At 53.8% G+C, this 18456-nt stretch overlaps 9 protein-coding genes across 9 annotated transcripts; 4 read left to right on the top strand and 5 right to left on the bottom strand.

Annotated features, from left to right (window-relative positions):
* The first annotated feature begins 228 nt into the window (after nucleotides 1–228).
* On the top strand, nucleotides 229–1373 carry P168DRAFT_66752 (uncharacterized protein). Its single transcript, XM_024842092.1, has one exon. It carries the CDS (start codon nucleotides 517–519, stop codon nucleotides 967–969), a length of 453 nt encoding a protein of 150 aa, XP_024689512.1. The 5' UTR covers nucleotides 229–516; the 3' UTR covers nucleotides 970–1373.
* A 445-nt stretch (nucleotides 1374–1818) lies between these two features.
* P168DRAFT_243338 (Mob1/phocein family protein) lies at nucleotides 1819–2846 on the bottom strand (the record flags this gene model as incomplete). Its single annotated transcript, XM_024833854.1, has 3 exons — nucleotides 1819–2335; nucleotides 2420–2534; nucleotides 2612–2846. 3 exons carry the CDS (start codon nucleotides 2844–2846, stop codon nucleotides 1819–1821), a joined length of 867 nt encoding a protein of 288 aa, XP_024689511.1.
* Nucleotides 2847–3914: 1068 nt separating this feature from the next.
* P168DRAFT_275510 (Paf1-complex subunit LEO1) lies at nucleotides 3915–5885 on the top strand. The gene is made up of 3 exons (XM_024835500.1): nucleotides 3915–4327; nucleotides 4393–4570; nucleotides 4637–5885. Exons 1-3 carry the CDS (start codon nucleotides 4116–4118, stop codon nucleotides 5624–5626), a joined length of 1380 nt encoding a protein of 459 aa, XP_024689510.1. The 5' UTR covers nucleotides 3915–4115; the 3' UTR covers nucleotides 5627–5885.
* Nucleotides 5806–7652, bottom strand: P168DRAFT_275506 (Zn(II)2Cys6 transcription factor rglT). Its single transcript, XM_024835499.1, has 2 exons — nucleotides 7358–7652; nucleotides 5806–7283 (listed from the first exon to the last, which is right to left on the bottom strand). The coding sequence occupies exons 1-2, from the start codon at nucleotides 7476–7478 to the stop codon at nucleotides 6157–6159; spliced, it is 1248 nt and encodes a 415-aa protein (XP_024689509.1). The 5' UTR covers nucleotides 7479–7652; the 3' UTR covers nucleotides 5806–6156.
* A 162-nt stretch (nucleotides 7653–7814) lies between these two features.
* On the top strand, nucleotides 7815–10306 carry erb1 (ribosome biogenesis protein ERB1). The gene has a single exon (XM_024837784.1). It carries the CDS (start codon nucleotides 7855–7857, stop codon nucleotides 10198–10200), a length of 2346 nt encoding a protein of 781 aa, XP_024689508.1. The 5' UTR covers nucleotides 7815–7854; the 3' UTR covers nucleotides 10201–10306.
* A 246-nt stretch (nucleotides 10307–10552) lies between these two features.
* Nucleotides 10553–12954, bottom strand: P168DRAFT_259679 (putative AAA family ATPase/60S ribosome export protein Rix7; the record flags this gene model as incomplete). The annotated part of the gene is made up of 3 exons (XM_024834638.1): nucleotides 12867–12954; nucleotides 12552–12803; nucleotides 10553–12463 (listed from the first exon to the last, which is right to left on the bottom strand). Exons 1-3 carry the CDS (start codon nucleotides 12912–12914, stop codon nucleotides 10553–10555), a joined length of 2211 nt encoding a protein of 736 aa, XP_024689507.1. The 5' UTR covers nucleotides 12915–12954.
* Nucleotides 12955–13185: 231 nt separating this feature from the next.
* P168DRAFT_293293 (ESCRT-III subunit protein VPS20) lies at nucleotides 13186–14259 on the top strand. The gene is made up of 3 exons (XM_024837783.1): nucleotides 13186–13269; nucleotides 13391–13754; nucleotides 13814–14259. The coding sequence occupies exons 1-3, from the start codon at nucleotides 13226–13228 to the stop codon at nucleotides 14021–14023; spliced, it is 618 nt and encodes a 205-aa protein (XP_024689506.1). The 5' UTR covers nucleotides 13186–13225; the 3' UTR covers nucleotides 14024–14259.
* Nucleotides 14199–15463, bottom strand: P168DRAFT_293291 (PITH domain-containing protein). Its single transcript, XM_024837782.1, has 3 exons — nucleotides 15201–15463; nucleotides 15010–15121; nucleotides 14199–14808 (listed from the first exon to the last, which is right to left on the bottom strand). The coding sequence occupies exons 1-3, from the start codon at nucleotides 15337–15339 to the stop codon at nucleotides 14388–14390; spliced, it is 672 nt and encodes a 223-aa protein (XP_024689505.1). The 5' UTR covers nucleotides 15340–15463; the 3' UTR covers nucleotides 14199–14387.
* Nucleotides 15464–15751: 288 nt separating this feature from the next.
* On the bottom strand, nucleotides 15752–18252 carry P168DRAFT_259670 (putative ATP dependent RNA helicase). Its single transcript, XM_024834637.1, has 3 exons — nucleotides 17846–18252; nucleotides 16114–17769; nucleotides 15752–16056 (listed from the first exon to the last, which is right to left on the bottom strand). The coding sequence occupies exons 1-3, from the start codon at nucleotides 18068–18070 to the stop codon at nucleotides 15925–15927; spliced, it is 2013 nt and encodes a 670-aa protein (XP_024689504.1). The 5' UTR covers nucleotides 18071–18252; the 3' UTR covers nucleotides 15752–15924.
* Between the last annotated feature and the right edge of the window lie 204 nt (nucleotides 18253–18456).

Raw genomic sequence — 18456 nt, 5'->3', positions numbered from 1 at the left:
GTTCCGATGCCTCCATGCTTGGTTTCATTACATTGTTTAAATGGGAATTATTATATCTATATAGGTTTTTGTATTGGTATGCTAGATTGGTATAATAGACATAATGAGTACTACGAAATCCTCAAGTAAATGTAGTGTTGAAGTTGTTAGTCTGCATGGTCAGATGTATATATAATGGGCGGAGGAGTGGCACATTGCACATGCAACCCCTACATCACCACCACACCAAACACACCTTCGACAAGAACTGGACGTAACCACGAAAAGATCACTACACTCAAGTTATCCCTCTTCTTACTCTTACTATATTACCAGATCTGGGCCAATATCAACAGCTCCAACTCCACGTGTACAGTCACGTGCTGATAAAGCACACAGCACCGATAACGCCGACGACGTCAAAACGAGCATCATCCACGCAACCATAATTAGTTCATCCACACAGCACACAATATCCCACTACCCTTAAGCCAAACCCGTTTCAAATATCTCCCGTCCGAAAAGTATTCATCCAAAATGTCCTCAGAAGCCCTCCCCATCAGCCCCGCAGCCTTCACAGAAGCCATCAAAGAGCTACCCCTCGCCGTCGTCTACGCCAAGGCCTCCGAACTGCAAAACTCCATCGCCCACCTCCAGCGCTCCAACAGTGAACTGAAGACGTTCGTGGCCGAGTCTGCAGACACCCTGCAGGAGAAACAGGAGCTGGAAAACTACATCGCGGAGAATGAGGGCGTGATGGGCTCTATGAATGAGCGGATTGGATTGCTAAAAGCCGAGGTTGAAGGGCGCGGTCAGAAGTGGATTGAGTTGGATGAGTTGGCGCCTGATGCGAAGACGGGTTCTCCGGGGGCTAATGGGGCTGGGGCTGCTAATGGTCATGGATCAAGTGCGCCGCAGGGATCGTCGTCGGCGGCGGATAGATCGGGTGATGCGCAGGATGGGGAGGGGGAGGATGGAGTTTACCTATGAGGTTTCTCAAAGAGACACAATTCCAAAGCAACAGAGAAAAAAGGAAGAAAAGGATTCAGGAAAAAAGGAATGGTGCCAAACACAGAGGTATCCTCGTTGAGAACTGTCCGTCATCTCTTGTCTTGTCTTGTGTTTTGTTTTGGGTACTTCCATACTGCATCGTCTACATGGCGCTCTTGATTTACGATTTACGATCCCAAGACTAGGACTCACCAGCCGCGCAAGCCTTTCACACAATCTGAAACTCTGTGGTGATCTTCCTCAGCCCAGCCGTTGGCATGAAAGCCACCGTGATACTTGATGTGGGGATACTGGGTCATATCCACTGACTACTTCATACCGCATGCGCAGGGGATTGGGAACGGCATATTTCATGTCTTGTTTAATCGTCGTTCATATTCAACCACGTTTATGGAAGATCGGTATCCCCAACACAGATGGAACATCAAATAAAGATGAGAAATCAGGCGAGGAGAAAAAAGAAAGAAAATACCGAGGCTTTGAAGCCTTGCCCGCGGCAGGTGCTCCGTATCTATTCAACTACAATGACTGCGTGCAAAACATCTCGACGAGACAGAATACCAAGAGGGTATGCATCAATACAGGAAAAGTTCAAGAAAAGGAGAACAAAACGGGAAATCACAATATGCAGATCGCATGCTAAATGCTCAAGGTTTCACAGCAGTAAATGTCATGATGTGTTGCCTTGACCTTGCACAGTAATCAAAGGTAATTGGACAAACTCGGGGGGCCAAAACAAATTGAACCAAAGAAGCCAGCTCCAACGCCAGGTCACGAAGACACATTATGTGGTCGAATGCACGTAGCCATAAGGACCCACCGTCTAGCTCAGCTAGAGGCCTGCGGAGCCCAGTGGCCACCCGAGAGCGCCTCGGGAGGAATCCGTTGCTGCTTGATGAACAGGTCGATCAGAGGCTGCATGGGCTCCATCTCCTTGTCGGAGACGAGGTTGTAGTATTTGGCCACGGTGGCGAAGTGGACGAAGCACATGTTGAGCACGTCGTGTTTCGAGATGTGCCAGAACAGGATCCAGTGCGCGTGGTAGAGGTGCGCATAGCAGCGGAACATCTGCTTCATGATGCCTTGGCAGTCCTTGTAGAACGTCTGCGGGAAGCCACTGGACTTGCCGATCCACTCGTCGCCCGCCCCCGCCGACGACGGGTGAGAGGGGTCCGTCGCGGCGATCTCATTGAGCGCGAAGGTGTCGGGGTTCCCGGTGACTTTCCCCGTGGGAAACATCAGGTTGTCATGGATCTTGGCGACGACCCATTTCTCCACGCGGTTGATGAATTTCGGGGCGGGGATCTTGGCGGCACGGCCGTCCACGAGCCACGTGTAGGTCAGCCTGGACAAGACGAGAACTTAGCATGCGAACTCTTTTTTTTTTTTTTTCTTTTTGGGACCGGGCGCGGGGGGAAAGGGGGCTTACCGGCCAGCAGACATGGTCGGACAGGAGCTTTCATTGCAGATGGGAAGACCGGTCACTCCATTGACTTCCTGAATCACCTGGAGCATGCCATGCAGCAAACGGTATTGTTCGACGACTGTGGGGAATCGGGGGTATCAGCACCACACGTCCGGAAGCGCTTGCGCGGTGGGGGCACTGGAGTCGATCGCTTACTCTGGTGGGCCAGCCACTCGCCCAGTTCAACATTCTTGGGACAGGCACAGAGCGTCAAGAAATTGCCCTTGACATTCAACGGAGCATACTTCTCCTGGAAAAAGTATTTGGGGGCGTCGGGGTCGACGGGGGCGGGGTTGTCCATGTTGGGGGCCAACGCCGGGGAGTTGGGACCCGAGCCGATGTGCGGAGGCACCTGAGAAACCGGGGACGAGGCCGGACTTCCGTTGTTCATCTTCGGGGCGCTATTGTTGTTTTTATTATTGCCACCTCGGCCAAAACCCTGGCGGCTGCAGTTGATCTCATACACCAATCAGTAACCGATGCGTTGAGGAGTTTCAGGTAAAGGTGGGGGGAGTGATGAAGACGAGAGATGCACAACAGAGAGAATCGAGAGAACGAAGACGAAGAAAACAAGAGGAGCTCGATCTTGACAGAAGAAATTCAAGACGACAAAAGAAAGAACAAAGAACCAAGTGACGATGGGGTTGGTCGAGGGGAGGAGGTTGCATTTAGGGGGCTGTCCATATTTATGGTTTGCGGCGCCCAGACTATCAAAAGACCGTCTTGGACAGGCGATCCTTTTCCTTTCCTTTTCCTCTTCCTCTTCTTCTTCTTCCGCCTCTTGGCTTGATTCGAGAATTATTTTGATATTTTTAACCAATTTCTTGACCACGCCAGGGGACACGATAGAGGAGGTGTATGGGGTGTGACCGGGGATTATAGGAGATCGAAGGATGCAGGGAGCCGGAGATTGGGATGGGATTCGTTACTTACACACTTTGCAAGAAAGTCGCCATGATGACAAGTCTCACTGGGATCCAAAAGTGTCAACAAGTCGAATCGGTGGACGAGAACGAAGCGGATTGAAGGCAGGACGTAGTGGGAGAAGAGGGGAGGAAAAGGTGGAGAGGGAGAAGTGAAGATGGCGGAGGGGGAAATAGTACGGAGTTACGGAGTATCAAACTAGTCAGGAATCTGGATCTTGTTATTACTACTCTACTCTCTACACTGTATCCGGCTAGATAGCAGTCTCAGGTCCACTGGATTTGAACAATCCAGCCCAGTCCCTCCAGGAAATAATTCCCTTCTGATCTGTATCTGTATATCTTTTTCTTTCTTCGTTCTCGTCCTGGCCTTGTTGGCCTTGTTGGCCTTGTTGGTCTTGTTGGTCTTGTTTGTCCTGTTTGTCTGTGCTAATGACGCTAAACCATATCGAGACCGGAAAGGATTAACTTCCCCCCATTCCATCCGAGATTCATCTTCATCTTCATACTCGGAGACTCGACTGGACCGTGTCTTCCTTTTGCTTTGCTTCTACTCCCTCAACCTTTATTGCACTTGATCGGTGTGTATAACTGTGTGGATTAGGTTGACCGCAGCACTCTCGAACTCAACACCCTTCTTTCGCCGTTAAGACGACCACGGACAGATCCCGGCCCGTTCACCGAATTCGTTGCGCTTCCCCCGGTTTGCCAGCTCCCCTGGCCTAGGGTTACCCATCATGTCTTCATCCGATGAGGATGTGGTTCGCCGTCCGGCGCGTGGCCCAGGTGCTGGTCACCAACCCCCCAGTCCGTCCGGAAGTGAACGCAGCAATGGTCCCGCCGCTCGGGATCAAAGCCCCATGGGCTCGGACGCGCCGAACATGATTGGCGATGACGATGATGCGGACCTGTTCGGCTCGGAAGGATCAGACGCGGGAATGGATGACGAGTATGATTGATTCGGGCAAGGGATGCCGTTTACACCGACTATATGGATACTGACTCTTCTATCAGTCGACCTCAACGATCACTCGACGATCAGGAATTGGATTCGGCCGATGACGAGGATCGTTATGACCGCGCGGGAGATCGCATGGACTACGAGGGAGCGGAAGATGAGTACCAGGAGACGGTGAACATTATGGATCTGAGCCTAGGCCGCGCGCCGGAACCGCTCACTTCCAAGGATGAGGTAGGTCCGGGGAGAACGGGTGAATCGAGTCCGGATATCTCAGCCGCTTACCATGGCACACTCTAGGTCTACACCATGCCGGTACCTGGCTTTCTGTCCGTGGAGACCGAAGAATTCAACCCCGAGACCTATGTCGCACCCCCATACGCTACCGCGGCGACTTCGCTTTGCTGGCGCCACGACCCTAACGACGACTCACTCCTGCAGTCGAACGCTCGTCTTGTGCGCTGGGAGGACGGATCCATGACCCTGCAACTGGCGTCCGCGCCCAAAGAGCAATACCGGATCTCGACCAAGCCATTGGCTCCCCTCAACAAGTCCGGAGATTATGACACGAAGCTGGATTCCCACGTATACCTGGGAGCCGCCGCCGAAGCGTCATCGGTCTTCCGATTGACCTCGCACTTAACCCACGGCCTCACCGTGAACCCGACCACGATGGAGACCGACGACGCGGTGCAACGTCTCCAAGAATCGTTGGCCGCGGCCACCCGCGGCGGCAAGAAGACGGTGGACGGGTCCGCACCCGTCATCGACGTAAAGGAGGACCCCGAGCTGGCCAAACGACAGGCCGAGATGGCGGAGCGCGAGAAGCTGAAGGCTGCCCGGCGGCGCCAGCAGCTCGCCGATCGAGAGCTGGACCGCGGTCGTCGCGTGGGCGTCTCTCACCGATCCGGCGGGGCCGGTCTGACGGTGGGCGGCCTGGAAGACGACGACGGGCTTATGACGACGCGGGCAAAGAAGACACGGCGGCCCAACCGTCGGGGCGAAATCTACACGGACGACGAAGAAGATTACGACCGGCGGGGTCGCACGCGGGAAGACGAATACGACGAGGACGACGGGTTCTTGGTCGGCAGCGACGAGGAGCCAGAAGTGGCGGACGATGACGACGATGAAGACGTGCTGGAGGATGACGATATGGATGCGGAAGGCGAAGAGGAACGTGCCCCTGCTGCCCGTCCCAAACAGAAGGCATCCCCCGAGGGTGCGGCTGGAACCCCCCCGGCCCGGAAGAAGCACCGCTACATTGTGGACGACGACGATGAAGAGTAATTCCGTTGCCACTTGATTTTTCCTACGACCGTTCTACCTACCTACCTTCTTCCTCCTCGCCATCGCCATCTTCCACGTGTATTGTTGACTCCATTTCCTACACCCCGAACGATGCCATTTTGCATCAGGGTCTGGGTGTTTAATATTGGCGAAAAATTGGTCCCTAAGTTCAGGTAGGGGAATCAGAAATGAAATAGATTGAGCGCCGAAATATGCGTGTTCATCAACCATCTCTTTGACGTACATAATTCCAAATTAAAATCAGACTCCCTCCAACGCTTTTAACTTCCAAGCGGATAACCGACTCCCCCCCACCGCTCCAAGTGAAACAATATAAAATAAAGCAACAAAAAGACTCCTTCCTTGTGAGATGAATCAAACGCTTTGAAGCAAGTCGTGAGTGGGAAACTCCATAGCATTGTCCGGATGCTCAAGCTAGGCCAGCTGCGGTTGAAGCAAATGCAAGGATATCGATATTGCATAGTAGTGTAGTAGATTATATAGATAGACGAATGAGCTGCGATACGCACTCAAGCCACCACACCGTTGGGGTACTCATGTGGCTCGAAGCCGAACTTGGCGATCACTTCTCTGGCGCTCCGAGCCACTCGTATGCAGAGGAGGTTCTCCTCCTCCACCTGACAGTCCAAGTCCGCTTGATTGGGAGAATCCGAGGGAGAGAGCGGATGAGATTGGTGCCAGCTTCGTTGGCGGTTTTCCATCTCAATGATGCAGGAGAGTAAACTCGGGACCTGGGAGCATTTCACGCTGCCGGCCTCATCGCTGGGTGTGCCGAGTAAACTGGACCGCACCGTCTGTCGGAGCCAGTCCGCCCAAGCTTCTGTCGGGTTCGGGGAGTTCTGCAGCGCAGATACGTAAGCTGGGGGTGCGGCCTGCCTTCCCAGTTCTACTGGGTCGGTCTTTGATACGCGGAGCCAGGCGTCGGCGATGACGTTGAGTAGGGTCCCCGTGAACATGACGTTCTGCATGCCTGTGGCGAACCGTGTGGGACAGACCCGGCAGCGGATGACGGCCTGCGCCGTCCGCGACGCGATGAACAGCGAACACAGGGTATGCTGGGAGATGGGGAACGAGGCGAGGGAGGATAGATGGCTGAGGCAGAGATAGAGATAAGATAGACATGTACACTGCCCGCTGGGGGTCTGGGAGTGAGAGAACGGCACGGGGGGCGATTGGAGCTGTGGTAGGCCCGGCGGCGTCGTGAACGGATTCGGCATTGCTGCCGTCACGCTCGTAAAGTCAGGCCACGGGCTTGTGGTCTCTGGAACGGAGCTGAACGATTGGCCCTGTTCCAGTTGCCACGAATGATTGTGATTCTCGTCGGTCGAGAGGAGTTGATGCGACGCACTCGTCACCGGCAACGGACACCATTCTGGAAAGACACCGTGGGATGCGTTCACAGGGCCTGTTGCTCCTGGTGGTGTAAGGTTCGCGGGAGGGAAATCGGCGGGGTTGACATTCAGCCATGCGTCGTCGCCAGAGAACTCAAACGGCGGCAATTCATCATCATCTTCTCTCGCCCGTTTCTTCGGCGGTCGTCCCATTTGCTTTTGTACAGAATAATGGCACGACAGGGACTGCTTGACACAGCGACTACAGCCATTGGGCTCCCCCGAGCATTTGAGTTTCCGTTTCCCTATCCCGGGATAAGCCCATCAGCACCCAACCATGACATATCGTCATCCGCTTGAGATTGAACAGAGCACATACTACACTCGTCGCATGCCGCATGCCGCTTCAGCGGCTGGGACGTCGGAGCAGCATCCTGGCTTTGGGAATCATCAGAAGGCGTGGGGAGCGATGTGCCCCACTCAGTCTGGTTGTCCCACATCTGCCGGAGGAAGTATCGATAGCTACCTTGCTGCACGTTTTGGTAGCCTGCAATTTAGATATGTTGACGATTCAAGATTCAAGTTGATCTGATGATAGCCAGATGGTAGAGAAATGAGCCTGACAAGCAAGCATGCATTTCTCAGAGTAAAATCAGCAAAGCAACGAGGACAATAAAACAAGATGAAGGTCGAACTAATAAAAAAAAGGCCAAAAATGGATCGCGATAAGATCCGCCCAGAAGGCGGTGTGTCACGTGGGCGGTCAGCCTCGAGGCTCGGCAAGGAAGAAAAAAAAAAAAAGTTCCCCGGAAAACTTCCTGCATCAAGACTGGAAAAAAGAGGAAATCTCGACAACATCGGGGCATTTTCTTCACCATGAATCCCTCGAAAGTCTCGAAGAAGCGCAAGGCTGTGACTCGCGATGTGGAGGAAGATGCGGGGGTGTTTTCTGGCGAGGAATTGACCGCTGAGGGTCTGGATCTGTCTGATAATGCGAACGACTTGTCGAGTGACGAAGACAGTGATTCGGAGGTTGAGTTGGTGGATGAGTTCAGCGATGAGGAGGAGGATGATGAGGAGGAACTTGATAGTGACGAGATCCCGTCTGATGGGGAAGATCTGAAGAAGGCTCCTGAGTTGGATATGCCGACGATGGACAAGGAGGAGACGTCCGACGAGGAGGAGGAACTCAACTATCGCATCGAGAAGGACGCCAATGGGAATGATCGTTTCATCTACGATGAGATCAACCCGGACGACAACTCGGACCTTTCCGACGTGGATGAGGAAGCAAACACCATCGGCAACATCCCTCTGTCTTTCTACGATCAGTACCCCCACATTGGTTATGATATCAATGGCAAGAAGATCATGCGTCCGGCCAAGGGCGAGGCTCTGGACTCTCTGCTGGATAGTATCGAGGTTCCCAAGGGCTGGACGGGCCTGACCGACCCTGACACTGGCAAGCCATTGGAATTGAGCCAAGACGAACTCGAGCTCCTGCGCAGGGTGCAGATGAACGAGATTACCGCGGATGGCTACGACCAGTACGAGCCTCTGCTCGAGTGGTTCACCAACAAGAAGGAAGTCATGCCCTTGAGTGCTGCGCCGGAGCCCAAGCGCCGATTCGTGCCGTCCAAGCACGAGGCCAAGCGGGTCATGAAGATTGCCAAGGCGATCAAACAGGGCCGCATTCTGCCCTACAAGCCTCCCGCGGAGCGAGAAGAGGTGGATGAGAATGTGATGTCCTACGATATCTGGGCCGACGAAGCCGAGCGACCCGATCACATCATGAACGTTCCCGCCCCCAAACTGCCGCCTCCTGGCTACGAAGAGAGTTACCACCCTCCCCCGGAGTACCTCCCCGATAACAAGGAACGCAAGGCCTGGGAGGAAGCCGATCCCGAGGACCGGGAGCAAGAGTACCTGCCTCAGGACTTTGGTTCCCTTCGCAAGGTCCCTGGTTTTGAGAATTTCGTCAAAGAGAAGTTTGAGCGCTGCCTGGACCTTTACCTGGCGCCTCGTGTCCGGAGGAGCAAGCTGAACATCGACCCGGAGAGCCTTCTCCCCAAGCTGCCCAGCCCAGAGGAGTTGAAGCCATTCCCCACCGCCTGCGCCACGTTGTTCCGGGGACACAAGGGCCGTGTCCGCTCCCTGGCTGTTGACCCCTCGGGTGTGTGGCTCGCCACCGGTGGTGACGATGGCACTGCTCGGGTCTGGGAGTTGCTCACTGGTCGCCAGCTGTGGAGCGTGAAGCTGAGCGAAGATGAGGCTGTCAACGTGGTTCGTTGGAGACCGACCAAGGATGCGGTGGTTCTGGCCATCGCCACCGGCGACGATGTCTACCTCGCGGTTCCTCCGATTGTGGATCCCGAGGTTGAGAAGGCCAGCCTGGAACTTCTGGACGCTGGCTGGGGTTTCGCGGCGACGCGGCCTGCCCCCAACGCCGCAGAGGCAAACAAGAAGAACAATCCTCCCACTTGGATCCGCCCGTCTCCAGCCCTCGCGGATGCTGGTGTCTGCGCGGTCATTCCCCTCCGCTACATGGTCAAGTCCATCTCGTGGCATCGCCGCGGTGACTACTTCGTCACCGTGTGCCCCGGATCTTCGACCCCGGCTTCTGTCGCCATCGCGATTCACACCCTGTCCAAGCACCTGACTCAGTACCCCTTCCGCCGGCGCCTCAAGGGTGGTGGTCCTCCGCAAACCGCGCACTTCCACCCCTCGAAACCGATCCTCTTCGTGGCTAACCAGCGCACCATCCGCGCCTACGACTTGTCCCGCCAGCTCCTCGTCAAGATCATCCAGCCCGGTGCTCGCTGGATCTCGTCGTTCGACATCCACCCGACGTCCTCCACGGCCGCCGGAGGAGACAACCTCATTGTCGGATCCTACGATCGCCGCCTCCTGTGGCACGATCTCGAGTTGTCCCAGCGCCCCTACAAGACCCTCCGCTACCACCGCAAGGCCATCCGGTCCGTCCGTTTCCACCCCGGCGGGCGCTATCCCCTCTTCGCCGACGCCAGTGACGACGGCTCGCTCCAGATCTTCCACGGCAGCGTCACCGGCGACATGCTCAGCAACGCCAGCATCGTTCCCCTCAAGGTCCTCAAGGGCCACAAGGTCACCGGCGAACTGGGCGTCCTCGATCTCGACTGGCACCCCAAGGAGCCGTGGTGTGTTAGTGCCGGTGCGGATGGTACTTGTCGGTTGTGGATGTAATTGCATGTCGACATTCCAGCGTTCATCGATCACTTCCTCCGCTCCCATTGTACCCTTTATATCATGTAGGGGGCGTTTGGTGTTTATAATTAGTCTTAGATATCCATCAAAAGTTTTGATAATAATCACGTGCGTAGATTTCCTCATAACTTAGTAGGCCGAAGCAATACTTGTCGACTGGCCACAACTAGGGAGCCTGAACAGACCGGCCATTATATGGATTGAAGGGCTTTGCGCGCAAATAAGTCATGTCTCATTAACATGAAGCCGTCTAAATTTTATAACCCCCCTTCTATACAAAGCAACGAAAAACACTGGTATAAACAAGATAAAGAAGAAGAAATATATACATCTAAACAACACCACCGCTCCAATCCCTCCGCAGCTTTTCGTACTTCTTGAGGTCCGTAACACTGGGTCGGATAAAAGGTTTAGCAGTGACGAAGTCTTCGAACTTGATAGTATCCCGTCTCTTAATGGCGCAGTAACCAGCACGACGCAGTAGACTGCCCAAGTCGGCACCGCTGAACCCTTCGCACTCCTCCGCCAACCGCCTAAGATCCTCGGAGAACTCGATGGACAGGTTGCGGACGAGCGTCTGCAGGATATCAACCCGTTCGAGAGGACTCGGCAGGTTGACGAAGAGGAGGGTCTCCAGACGGCCGGGACGCAGCATCGCGGGATCGATGATGTCAGGCCGGTTGGTGGCCGCTATCACGTAGATGCCTTGACGGTCACTGCCCAGGCCGTCGAGCTCCGTGAGCAAGGTGTTCACGACACGGGCGGAGGCCTCGGAGAGGGTATCGTCGCGACGGGGGACGAGCGCGTCCAGCTCGTCGAAGAAGATAACGCAGGGGACGGACGAGCGGGCGCGCACGAAGACTTGTCGCACGGCGCGCTCGGACTCGCCCACGAACTTGTTGAGCAGCTCTGGCCCCTTGACGCTGATGAAGTTCGCGCGCGACTCGTTCGCCACGGCCTTGGCCAGGAGCGTCTTACCGCAGCCTGGAGGACCCCAGAGGAGGACGCCTGTCGGGGCTGTGATGCCGACGCGGGCGTACATGTCGGGTTCTTGGATCGGCTCGACGATCGCGGTCGACAGCTCGTCGCGGACGCCGCCTAGGGCTCCGATGTCTGCCCAGGTGGTGTCGGGGATGGTCGCGAAGCCTTCGCGCTTGGACGACGGCTGGATCTTGGGGAGTGCGACGAAGAAGTCTGCGTTCGAGACGAAGACGACCTCTGCCTCTGCTCCGATTGGGGTTTCCTTGGCGTGCGTGATGAGGCGACGCAGCTCTTTGACCTTGGGGCTCACACCATCATCTGACTCCTCGAGGTCCATTTCTTCACCGGTGTTGGCTTTGAGTATTTCCAGATATCTTTTGATCGCCGTGGAGCCGGCGGTAGAAACCAGATCGTTGAGATCAGCACCCACGAATCCAGGCGTCCGTTTGGCCAGGGTTTTGAAGTCCAAGTCGTCTGCTAGGCGCATCTTGCGCGTCAGGGCTCGCAGAATCTGCTCTCTGACCGGTTCCGAAGGCACCGTCATGTTGATCTCTTTGTCGAACCGGCCTCCCCGGCGCAAGGCTGCGTCCAAGCTGTCTGGCCGGTTGGTAGCCGCAAGAACAATCACCGGTTTCCCGTCCGTCTTCTCCAAGGCCAAGTCATCCATGCATGTGAGCAGCTGTGCGACGATTCGCTTCTCCATCTCCCTCTGCGCACTCTCTCGCTTAGGGGTGATCGCATCGATCTCATCAATAAAGATCAGACACGGTGCTATCCGCTTCGCCTCATCAAAGTGCTCGCGCAACGCCTTCTCCGACTCGCCTGACATCCCGGAAACGATCGAGGGGGCAGAGATCGAGATAAACGGCACGCCCAGCTCCGCTGCAAACGCATTTGCTATCATCGTTTTACCGCACCCGGGCGGACCGTGCAGCAACACACCGCGGGGAGGCTGCACATTGGAAGCCAAATAGACCTGTGGCCGAGTCATCGGCAGAATCACCAGATCACCCAAATCCTGGACGACATCCTCCAGTCCGCCCAAGTCGCTGAGGCTCACGTGGGTCGGAGGGGATCGATCAATCGCAGTGTCAGCCTTGCGCCGCTTGGACGAGTGGGACTCGTCGCCCTTTTGACGCCGTTTGCTCGAGGATGGGGCCGATGCGGGAGGCGCGTCGGCGCTGTTGTTTTCATTTGATTTTTGGGTCTTGGAGCCCGTGTTCCACATGCCGACAATGCTTCTGTTGAGAGAGTTGGTTTCCTGTCTCCGTCAGCGCCCTCCTAAACCTCCGTAATCCGCTTGTGACAATAACAGCGCCCTCATTTCAGAAAGAAAAGATGTTTCATACCACTGCAGCTGGATGATCCAATTGATCCTCCAGGCCCTCAAAATCACCATTCACGGAATCGTTTTCATCGTCGCCCATGTCGGCTTTCATAACATCCACCACTCGCTCAATGCTGTCTTCCAGCATTTTCTTAGGCTTCCTATTCAAGCTGGAGTTGGACCGCTTGATCGCATCAAGGATCACCGGGACCGAAAGACGGAACTGGGTATCGTCGGCATGGTCGTCGACGATTTTGCGCACAATTTGGTAGATCTGCATATAAAGCGATCAGTGAGATGAAGCGCGACGGGTCCAAAATAATCAAGAAAAGCTCACCTCTTTATCGAGGCCTTGCCTCAAGGTCGTCCTGCCCCCGCGACGCATTTCCAAGTCTCAAAGTCCCGCTTTCCTGCTGTGGATATTGAGGCCGTTGACTTACTTCCGACTCGGTCGATTTCTACAAATTTGGGCGGGACCGGAGAATTGATGAACCGACAATCATTTGCGGTCAGGACTCCACTCCTATTGGCTGGTGCGGAGGCGGTCTGATAATCCTCTGTATTATATATATTGTATGAAACCATACGTTACATACAGAATTACATGACATACTACCCCGGAGTTATCGACTTATCGATCAGTCTACCTCCGGAGTCACGTCGACTCCATACGGACTCTTGCCAGGATGCGATGCGATGGGGAACACCTCCAGCTCTCATAAGATCTCGGCTCAGGACCGGTAAGCGTCTATCATTGACTTGATCTCCACGTCTTACCTTTTGTTCCTCCCCTACGATCAAATGCAACAGCAACAGCGACCTCAAGCAGACCAGCCCGCTAATCAAACGTCTCTTCCCCAGAGCAATCCTCGACCTAAAAAACCAGCGCGACAAACTCCGCCAATACCAAAGACGCATCACCGGTCTAACAGACCGTGAAACAGAGATCGCCAAGAAATGTCTAGCCCAGAATGATCGGAGGCGAGCGCTGCTCGCCCTGCGCCGCAAGAAGTACCAAGAATCGCTCCTGGCCAAGACAGACAGCCAGCTGGAGACCCTGGAGAAACTAGTCAATGATGTCGAGTTTGCACTCGTTCAGAAGAGCGTCTTGCTTGGCTTGCAGCAGGGGACTGAAGTGCTCCAGGCGATTCACAAGGAGATGGGTGGTATCGAAGGTGTTGAGAAGCTGATGGGTGAGACGGATGATGCGAGGGCTTATCAAGAGGTATGGGATGTCTTTGTCTTATGTGAGATTGTACTAGAAACTGACTACATGGGGTGCAGGAAATCACCGAGATGCTTGCGGGTCGCCTGTCGGCGCAGGATGAGGATGAGGTCGAGGATGAATTGGCCAGCTTACAGCGCGAGAGGCAGCGCCCCGTTGATTTACCGAATGCTCCCGTGGGACAACCGGTAAGAGGGCCAGAGGAGGATGAACCTCCGGTCGAAGAAAGGGCGAGGATCGAGCCACAGGGCCCAATGCTCGCCTCATGATCGATATACATTCGTTGCGCGATTGAAAGCTTGGAAACTATAAACACCCGGTATAGATCATCAGAGCAAAGCATTTCTGGCGTTGGTTGTTTCTCCTCGATTGCGGCCTTTTGGTTTTCCTTCCTACATTTGTATACACTGGCAATTGGAGACTTGTCTGTCAATTCACCAATCACCTAGCTAGACGTCCGACTCTGCAATCCGACTATTGATATGTATTCCCTCATTCCCTTCGCTATGATATTCTCTCTCTGTCTCCCTTTCTTTCACTTTCCTTTTTGTAATTATCGGGCTTGAAAAAAATGCACCGTGCTAAAACATGATAAAAACCAGGGTATTCCATCCGGGCCTTCCCACCATTCCCTCATTGACCAGGCATAATCCTCCCCCCAATATCATTGACGCCCTGGATAGAGACATGGTCACCGGGATTCGCTGCAGCCTCATAAAGAAAGCTAATAGGTTCCCGACTCAAGGCCATGAACTGGCCCTTGAAACCAATGTAGCCGACCTTCGTTACATCCTCCTCGCCATCACTCCAGTTGTCCTCGAAGAACAGGGTCATCGAGGTGGTGGCGTTCCAATGGGCACGGTTCAGCGGTAGTTCGAAGACATCTGCCCCCGGGACAGGCTGTGGGACCTCGACGGTCTGTACGGGTTTGAGATCGGATGCCGTTGAGAAATCGAGGTCATCGCGGTTTTTGAAGAGCTTTACCGTCTTGGGGGCGGAGGATGTCGGCGCGGTGTACATGAGAAGAGAGTGGACTTTGACTTGGCCTGCAAACCTGCGGGGAGGAATTAGTGACTACTTCATTTGACAAAGGTCAGGAGCCTGTGTGCAGCCATTCTTCGATAGGATGATGTTCTTGGAATGACAGTCCCGCGGGGACAAATGAGGGGCATTTGGCGGGGCGATCCAGCATTCGCGGGCAGAAAGAACAACGCAAAGACTGATCCACAGAGGGACAGAAAAGGTATCAACATACGGGATGTACATCAGAAGCTGCTCGTCGGCATCGCTCTCGAGCTCCGGCTCATCGTTGAGCCGTTCGTTCCACGTTTTTTGTACGATCTTAGCCCCAGAATTCGGAGCGGCCTCTGCGACCTTGTTAGCAGTGTCCTTGGCGCAAAATCCGCACGTACAGGTAATGGAATTAAGTCATATGAGTGGCAGTACCATTGAGCGTGGTGATAGAATCGAACTGAATCTGTGAGTAAAGAAGCGATTGAACTGCAGGTGTGATATCATTGGAATGGTCATGGCCTTCCGCGTGGCAATGGCCGCCGTGGCCGTGATCGTGGTTGTGCCCAGACATTTGGGTTTACTTTAATAGACTTGAAGATAAATATGGATTGCAGCTCGGCCTCGAATGGATGAGCAGAAGCCTCCGAGTCTTGAGGATAGAGTGATAGTTTATAGACTGGGGGTGGAGAAATCAGTAAGATGTTCTCCGCGCCGAGAGAAAAACAATGGGTGCCCGCCAGGACCATGACGTCGGCGCTTTCTCTATCACCACTCTGTCTTCCTCCTTCCTCAATTTCACTTCTACCGACGACATCTTAGGTATCGCACTGGATAGAGTTGCTTATGAAAGCCAAGACTACCATGCTATATTCTGTAACCGAGTGGTAATTCTTCTTTCATTAGAACACACGTCAAATCGACTCTACAACAGCAGCAACGGCAATAAGGCAATTCTACAGTGCCGATTCATAGTGCATATATTTGGTGAAATTGGGGAGACTCTATCTATCGTCTTTTAATAAACGCTGGAAGTGGCTAACGTCGCAGCTCATAAACATTTAGCTGGCCAATCAAGCCGTTCTAGAGATGAAAACGATCTATAGTAAAACGCCTGCTTGCTCATCGCCTGCCAATAAGCACCCCTTGCAAAGTCAGATTAATTCACTTTATAATAGTTTGGAGCATATTCGAGTAGATAGCCCTTTTCGATCTTCGTGACATCTCGGATGAAAGTCTTCTCGCCTGTTTGCAGGATCTCGTGGAAAATGACCCAGTCGGCTTTTCGATTCTGGAAACTATTAGCAAAAAGCGGGACACACGAGCAGTGAATATATAGAAAACATACAAACATCAATGAGCTAGGGTGCGCATAGAGAGTAAGACCACCCGTGACTGTCTTGAAAGTGCCGTCGGGCTGCATCTTTGCTGCATGGGCGAAATAGCCAGTGGTAAGACATCGCTGGATCTGCTCGGATGGTTTCCCCAGATCCTTTTGCGACTGTCGGGAGAGCGTTTCGTCGACCTGGATGCCGAAGCGTTCCAGGTACCGTTTCAGCTGAGCCCTGATGCTCACTGCCCGCTGCAGAGACCGATAGTTCAGAAGATTATCCCGACACCACTTGGAGTCTTTCTTCCCTTTGGTGACGAATGCTTGATACACGTTGAGATACGTCAGGTGATCCCCTTCTTCGACTGCGAATTTCCGACGACAGCTTTCTGATGATTTTCGGTCGCCTTCATGCTGGACCCAAACGGTCCCTTGAAGGCTGACCATGGCTGCAATTGTGAGGATCTCGCTCAAGCAGCCGAAGGTTTGTGCCGAGAGGAGGACCTTGGCCATCATCGGATCAACCGCTAATTCTGCCATCCGCATCCCCAGGGGCTTGGTGAGCTTGGCATGGTCATCGACCGCACCCAGGGAGTACAGGAGCTCAAACGCGCGGATCACAAGGTGGGACGGCGGCGGCGTCAAGAAGTCGAAGCGGACTATGTTGTCTATCCCGAGGGCTTTGAGCTGCATGACCACGGGAGCCAGATTGGATCGCTGAATTTCAGGGATTGTCGCGTCTGGAAGCTGCTCGTATGCCTGCTGCGTATAAAGGCGAAAGCATTTTCCAGGCTTGGTTCTGCCCGCTCGCCCGGCACGTTGGACAGCCGCGGCCTTCGATATAGGTACGCCTGTCAAGGTCTCGATGCCTGTCGTGGGGTTGTAGGCTCGTAATTTGGCAAATCCGCAATCAACAACGTACACGATGCCGTTGATTGTCACTGATGCTTCGGCGATGTTCGTAGACACGATGACCTTGCGTGTGTTCTCCGGGGCCGGTTCAAACACGTACATTTGTTGGTCTGTCGTAAGGCCGGCATAAAGTGGCAGAGGGAGTATTGATTGCGCCTTTGGATGAAGCGTCGCCGCACGTTCCGAAATCAACTGGATGGCAGTGTCGATCTCTTCGCGGCCTGTTAAGAATAACAAGACATCGCCTTCGACTTCTTGCAGATGAATATCAAACACCGTTTTGACGGCCCGTTCCACGTAGTCTTCTGCAGGAGACTCGAGAAACAGTATATCCACTGGATACATTCGACCTTCCAAGCTGATGATGCGTCCAACGCTCCCTCCAAGGTCCTCAGAGTCCGCGTCATTTTGAAACTCGTCGCCGGCGAAGAAGCGTAGAAAATCCTCAGCTTGGAGGGTCGCACTACTGACCACGATTCTCAGCTCTGGGCGCCTCTTTATGATCTTTTTGAGGATACCCAGGAGGATGTCAGTACTGAGGGATCTTTCATGCGCCTCATCCACCATGATCACCGAATACCGTGACAACAGAGGATCCACGAGAGCCTCTCGAAGTAGCATTCCGTCCGTCAGAAATTTGATTCTGGTCGAAGCAGAAGTAAGGTCCTCGAAGCGAATCGAATAGCCCACCTCTTCACCAAGCTTGCATCGCATTTCCTCAGCCACCCTTGCTGCCACAGTGGTGGCAGCGACTCTGCGCGGCTGCGTTCATTTAGCTTGAGCTTCAATGCGCGATAGAAAAAGGGAGATAGTGGGACGAAGGAAGGGGACAGCTGACCTGCGTCACCGCAATGGATTTTCCATCTGCACACCATCCTGCCTGCTCGAGATACTGTGGTAACTGTGTCGTTTTTCCACTCCCCGTCTGCCCAACAACTATAGTGACAGGGTAGGTCTCCACCAGATAAAGTAGGCCTTTTCTATGTCTTGCTATCGGCAACAAAGCTGCAGGCTTGTATAGTGATGGGATAAAAGTAGACGAGAGGTCCATTTCGGAAGCCATTTTCTAATACCTAGCATCGGAATGCACGACAGCAGAGGTAGTATTGATCTTCCGATTCCACACGGCAATGCTAACAATCGCTTAATTTTCAACCGAGATATAATCCGTCGTCAATTAGCAGGTGCAATTGATCCATCTTGAACGCAGAGTCGACACCTGCGTCAAATCAACCGTACGCCAGAATCATGGAAGAACAGACGAAGCTCTATATCAAATGTTTCCATCCGAATATCAATCGTACTCAAATCCCGCTGAGGTAAGCACCGTTCGACATCACGTGGGCCCCAACGTCACTGCGCATCGAGAGTGGCTGAGCAGCACTAACTAGTTGGAGCTTCCCGTCACTCTGTATGGAACGGACTACTTGTTACTGATCTTCCGCCTAG

Source organism: Aspergillus campestris (assembly GCF_002847485.1).
Source record: "Aspergillus campestris IBT 28561 chromosome Unknown P168scaffold_13, whole genome shotgun sequence".
Classification (NCBI taxonomy): Eukaryota; Fungi; Ascomycota; class Eurotiomycetes; order Eurotiales; family Aspergillaceae; genus Aspergillus; species Aspergillus campestris.
Note: the sequence above shows the minus strand (reverse complement) of the source record. Positions and strands in the feature narration are given on the sequence as shown.

Bases quoted from the DNA above. Each gene is read 5' to 3' on its own strand.
- P168DRAFT_66752 (XM_024842092.1), top strand. From the start codon at position 517: ATGTCCTCAGAAGCCCTCCCCATCAGCCCCGCAGCCTTCACAGAAGCC.
- P168DRAFT_275510 (XM_024835500.1), top strand. From the start codon at position 4,116: ATGTCTTCATCCGATGAGGATGTGGTTCGCCGTCCGGCGCGTGGCCCA. The intron at 4,328-4,392 runs GTATGATTGATT...CTCTTCTATCAG, and splicing joins GACGCGGGAATGGATGACGA to TCGACCTCAACGATCACTCG. The intron at 4,571-4,636 runs GTAGGTCCGGGG...GGCACACTCTAG, and splicing joins CGCTCACTTCCAAGGATGAG to GTCTACACCATGCCGGTACC.
- P168DRAFT_275506 (XM_024835499.1), bottom strand. From the start codon at position 7,478: ATGTGGGACAACCAGACTGAGTGGGGCACATCGCTCCCCACGCCTTCT. The intron at 7,284-7,357 runs GTATGTGCTCTG...ATCCCGGGATAG, and splicing joins TGCGGCATGCGACGAGTGTA to GGAAACGGAAACTCAAATGC.
- erb1 (XM_024837784.1), top strand. From the start codon at position 7,855: ATGAATCCCTCGAAAGTCTCGAAGAAGCGCAAGGCTGTGACTCGCGAT.
- P168DRAFT_293293 (XM_024837783.1), top strand. From the start codon at position 13,226: ATGGGGAACACCTCCAGCTCTCATAAGATCTCGGCTCAGGACCG. The intron at 13,270-13,390 runs GTAAGCGTCTAT...TCTCTTCCCCAG, and splicing joins AAGATCTCGGCTCAGGACCG to AGCAATCCTCGACCTAAAAA. The intron at 13,755-13,813 runs GTATGGGATGTC...CATGGGGTGCAG, and splicing joins ATGCGAGGGCTTATCAAGAG to GAAATCACCGAGATGCTTGC.
- P168DRAFT_293291 (XM_024837782.1), bottom strand. From the start codon at position 15,339: ATGTCTGGGCACAACCACGATCACGGCCACGGCGGCCATTGCCACGCG. The intron at 15,122-15,200 runs GTACTGCCACTC...ACAAGGTCGCAG, and splicing joins TTCTATCACCACGCTCAATG to AGGCCGCTCCGAATTCTGGG. The intron at 14,809-15,009 runs GTATGTTGATAC...TCCTCCCCGCAG, and splicing joins CAGCTTCTGATGTACATCCC to GTTTGCAGGCCAAGTCAAAG.
- P168DRAFT_259670 (XM_024834637.1), bottom strand. From the start codon at position 18,070: ATGGCTTCCGAAATGGACCTCTCGTCTACTTTTATCCCATCACTATAC. The intron at 17,770-17,845 runs GTCAGCTGTCCC...AAATGAACGCAG, and splicing joins AATCCATTGCGGTGACGCAG to CCGCGCAGAGTCGCTGCCAC. The intron at 16,057-16,113 runs GTATGTTTTCTA...AATAGTTTCCAG, and splicing joins ACCCTAGCTCATTGATGTTT to AATCGAAAAGCCGACTGGGT.